We start from the raw sequence: 5,000 nt of genomic DNA, 5'->3' as shown, positions 1-5,000 counted from the left end.
ACTCTCCCTCTCTCTCTCTCCCTCTCTGTCTCCCTCCCCTCACGATTCTGTCTGTCTCACTTCATTTCTCTCCATCCCCATCTCCAATTCCCTTTTGCTCTTGTGTGCTCAATCTCCCCGTCTACCGGTGGGCCCCCATCACCCTTACATCCCCCCCAACACACACACACACACGCACACACTTTCTCTCTCCAAACTCCCACCAACCCCCCAACCCCCCCCCCCCCCCTCCCAAAATGAATCCCTACCCCTGCTGACAGATCTGGACTCAGTGTTTTTTTTATCAACCCACCAAATAAATCAAAGGCCGTCAGCTTTGTGTGAGCGATTGAAATTGTAAGGAAAAATACATCGAACTGAAAAAGAACCACAACTCCCATGAGGCACTGGCTGACAAGCTCAGAGGGAAGGAGGGATTTGCGGGAGCAGCTGTTGCTGTTTTCCGACATCAAAGACCTGACAGTGTCACCAGGAGACGGGGGGGGGGGGGGGGGGCTCTGCTAAGCGGAGATGTGGCTGGGCGGGGGTGTGGGGGGCTGCTGGAGTCTGATTCCTGATCTATCACAGGTAGTTAAGGAGTCGAGCAAAAATGGAAGATAGAATGTGAAAGAAGCACACCGGGCGAGAGTGTTTTGATTCGGAGGCGGCAACAAGTAAGAATGATCAGATAGACAGATCAAAAGCAGATAACTGGGAGGGTTGACGCAATATGTAGAGAGAAGAGAAGAGAAGAGAAGAGAAGAAAAGAGAAACCCACACACATTCAGGCCGAGAGCAGCAGAGAATGCAGGCACAGATTCGGCTGATGGCACATTCAGTGAGTTTGCAACTGAGAATGGAATGTCGTCTGAAAGGGGGCCTGCATTGGGTTTTGCAGAGCCCCAAAAAACACATGAGCCATTCAGGGTGATATTCTCTTCTGGTTATACTTGAGCATTCGAGTCGTTCAAAATCAATCTCAAATCCAGCTGCAAAGTAGCATTGCACATGCTGAAGCATATTCAAGTGAATCCATGTGAAACAAATTGATGCTGATTCAACCTCTAAATAAATATAGATAAATATTTTCCTCAACACATGAATAGATTTTTTTATAATACCAGCCGTTTAATCACCTCTAAAAGAGGACATCTCTGACAGATTTAAATACGATGGCGGGCGGGCGAGCACTGTAAATAGAAAGATTCATAAGATAATTTGTCAAGATTAGAACGTCCTTTGTTGCAACGGCTGCCTTTGATGAAAATTAAAATCAGACGCAGGAGGACTCATTTTTCCTTCGTCTCCTTCCAACAGATTGTCGGTCTGTTGGAGAGACAAGACTGGTCCAGACGGTGGGGGTAGGGTGGTGTCTGGTCTCTCTACTGGGCAAGTAGATGAGTTTTACCCTGCCAATGTAACCTGTTGAAGGTACAGTCTGCAATTCGAATCAAATTCATTTTTTATCAAATTCAGCTAATCGCTCCTCACAGTCCACTAGCTATCTGTTCTGCGTATGCACTTAAAAAAAAGAAAACTCTGTTTACAGTACAAAATACAAAACTGTTTGTACACAGTCCAGGATCTGTAAATGGAAAACAAACAGTCCAAGCCATACACTATTCCACCAAATCAGCACATTGCTTTAGAGCATTGGTGGGTGGCTGGTGGGCGGTCGGAGGTTGCCTACATGCTGGCGAAGCCTACCTATGTTAGCCATCTCTGGCACTGTGGCGCTGTAGGGTGCCTCCTCGAATATGGGAGGGTTGTCGTTGATGTCCTGCACGCGGATGATGAACGTGGACGAGGGCTCGAGCGCCCGGTCGGTCTGGCGGTCGGTCGCCGTGGCGATCAGGCGGTACTCGTCCTTCTCCTCGCGGTCCAGGGGCTTGGTGACGTGGATGTTGCCTGTCTTCTCGTCGATGACAAACACTGAGCCGGCGCCATCGCCCCGCAGCTTGTAGCGCGTGCGCCCATCCGCTCGGTCCATGTCCGTGTGGAGCTGACACAGAGACAGAGACAGAGAGAGACGACATTAGAAAAAAACAAGTGGACAGTTGACAGCTATAACAGCCCTTTCACATTCTAGAGACTGAGAGATAAAGAGAGAGCAAGAAAGAGAGCGATAGAAAGACAAACAGACATAGAGAAAGAGAGAGACTAGAATTTTAAACGATTCTCCATATTCTTACAACATTCTTAACAAAAAAAACTGCATAGACGTTTAACAGCCCTTAGACAGACAGAGAGTGAGCGTGAGAGTGAGAGAGAGAGAGTTTGATCCAGAGAAACAGAGAGAAGGAAGGAGGGCTAAATAAAGGTGGAACAAATGAGGCATTGAAGAAATAAAACAGACAGGCATCACAAACGGCCCTGAAACATATTCAGGGAGTGCTACACAATCTATACAGGCTCCATCTATACATATTATGCTCACACTCTATAGAACAACAAACGAGTCATGGACACCGGACCCAAAAGGGCTAACAAATAGTGACTCCCTAAACCATCAGAGGGCCTGTTCCAGCACCCCTGTGTTAACCATTAACACAGAGGATATTGGCCAAGGCCGGCGTTGCCATGGTTGTTGGATGGGCCGCTGGTTGACCACCCCCCCCCCCCCCCCCCCCCCCCCCCCGCCCCTGTCTAGCGTGCAGCCATGTATGTCTGGGTAATAGTCTTCTTGGCTGAGGCACTGAGGCTGGGGACGTGAGGCTCAGGGAGGGGGGAGCGGTGGAGACGCATCAGCATTCATTCTCATTACCGCATGTACGTGGCTGGAATGCGCCACACAGAACCGCACCGTGCCGGGCTGAGTGGCCCGAGAGCCACCGGCGCAGCCTAGACTCTCACAGCAGAGTGTGACATTGCAAGATGGGGAAGAAAAATGCAAGGCGGGAGGCTTCTGTGATCACGCTCATTGATGTGTGGCAACAGCTAAGCACATTCTCTAAATGGAACAAAAATGGATATTTCTCAGGGAAAATATTCATTGCCTTTTTTTTCTTTCTCCTTCTTCTTCTTTGTCATTCTCCAGATTGCATTCTTCTGGGCTAGAGAGGGGAAACTGTGACTGTGGATGGATGCCTTCCCGCATCCCTGGACGCTGTGATATATTTTAGGAGAGCTGCCGATGTTCGCATACTCTGTCTCTTTTTTGTGATTTGAACACATCTGTCTTGGAACTGTGCTTCTGTCATCACCGCTCTGTCTCTCTCTCTCTCTCTCTCCTTTAACGTGCAAGGCAGCCTAATTACTCTAAACACGACTAGTTCTTTGACAGTAGAGCATCTCTCATCAGCCAGCTTTCAGATTGGGATAGGAAGTACAGCTAAAACAATGGGGCTGCCAGCTCCCAGCTGCTGTGTGTTGCTAGGGCGATAGCGGCCTGCAAGGTTGTTTAAGATTTTGGCCCGTCCCTCCTCTTGGCTACTCAAGCCTGCCAGAAGTTTATGTTCGGCACCCCAAGGTTTTTTTTTCCCTGTCCACAAAAAGCCCTAACGAGTGGCCTTAACGATATGGCCTTAACGAGGGGACTTAACGAGGCCCTTAATGAAGCTCCTGCCGTCGTTACAGCACAAGTGGCCACGATGATGAAAGACCTCGCCAATCCCTTTTGGCTGCGAGACCCCGGCAAAAGAGACAGTGTATCCCCACCGCACCACCAATGACCTGACGAGACTCACATGCAACAACGTGCAGAACAACGGGCAGCAGATCCCCCCACCACACCTGCTGACATCCCCACAGGCACAGCTTGCAACGACGCCTTGTTAGATGGCTTTCACCTTCATCTTGTCAATATCCCTTTCCGAATCATCCGAATCATAATCATATTTGGTAATAGCGACCGCTGTGTAATTCAACACTTCCAACGTGCTCCGCGACGTCTGACACAACAAAACATGAAACAGTACCTGAGAGACAATTATGTTTTTGCAAAATTCAAGGTGCCAATTACGTTTTCATAAAAGGAGCTGTAACACAAGCTACAAATAAAAAATGTTCAAATAATGAAATAAATGAATGAAAATGGATCCAGTATCCACCATGCAGCTCTGGCTGAGTGTCTAGATATTTGGCCTGGGATGGTGTACTGGGACTTGGCAGGCCTATTGATTGCGGGCCATTGTATTCGTAAGATCTGGAACCCCTGGACTTTAAATCACCTAAATTACTTATATTATCATAAGGTAATATGCTTATACTCCTATACTCAATTTCACATTTTTGCAATAACCATAAATCATATACCCTACATAAAAAAGAGAAGTATTCTGTGTCAACCTCTAAATTATTTAAATAACTTCTCAGAGTCTACTCAATTTCACGTTTCTGCAGTACAATAAATCACTAGGCATGGGGAGGGGGAGAGAATACATTCTGCATCTGTGCATTAGCCTAATTAACGTGTCCCCCGCCCCCCACCCCCCACACACACATACACTCACACACACACACACATACACACACACAAACACATGCGCGCACACACAGACACACACACACACACACACACACACTCCAGAATGCGGCAGTACAGCACCGATATGCACGCACAGAGAAAATGACTCGAATGCCTTTTTTCCATGGCACTAAAGACCCCGGCAGTGGCTCATAGCGGCCGTGGCTGCGAGATTACTGTAGGTGCCAGCGTGGCATAAGGGGGGGGGGGGGGGCTCAATCCCCACTGGCGCAGCGAGGAATCCTATCAAAGGCTTTATGGACTCATGAAAGAGAATCCTATAGCTCTTCATGCTCCTAATAAAGAGGATGACTCCTGATGGCCTCTCCGCCCAGCCTGACTCGCCAGACCATCCAGCCACCAGCTCAGCGCATACAGCACCAAACAACCTAGCTCCCAATCTCTAATGACTACGCCAACCAATCAACAGCCTCGTTTTGTTACCTCACCGGCCAACCAACTGGCACCATCTGCCAGACAGCGCGCCACCTTCTCCCTCTTCTACTCCACCTCCTCCTCCAACGCAAAGCCCCCCCACCCCCACCCCACCATCATC

The 5,000-nt window shown here is 48.7% G+C and overlaps 1 protein-coding gene across 2 annotated transcripts in view; it reads right to left on the bottom strand.

Moving 5' to 3' along the window:
• Positions 1–5,000, bottom strand: part of LOC105906907 — a 91,930-nt gene that overhangs the window by 32,738 nt on the left and 54,192 nt on the right. For both annotated transcript variants that reach the window (XM_031559673.2, XM_031559674.2), the window contains one exon: positions 1,687–1,981. In XM_031559673.2, the coding sequence (XP_031415533.1) occupies positions 1,687–1,981 (295 nt within the window). The remainder of the gene's footprint in view (positions 1–1,686; positions 1,982–5,000) is intronic.

The sequence above is a fragment of the Clupea harengus genome, chromosome 22 (genome assembly GCF_900700415.2).
Source record: "Clupea harengus chromosome 22, Ch_v2.0.2, whole genome shotgun sequence".
NCBI classification, from domain to species: domain Eukaryota; kingdom Metazoa; phylum Chordata; class Actinopteri; order Clupeiformes; family Clupeidae; genus Clupea; species Clupea harengus.
The sequence above is the reverse complement of the archived record's forward strand: the minus strand, read 5'-3'. Positions and strand labels throughout refer to the sequence as shown.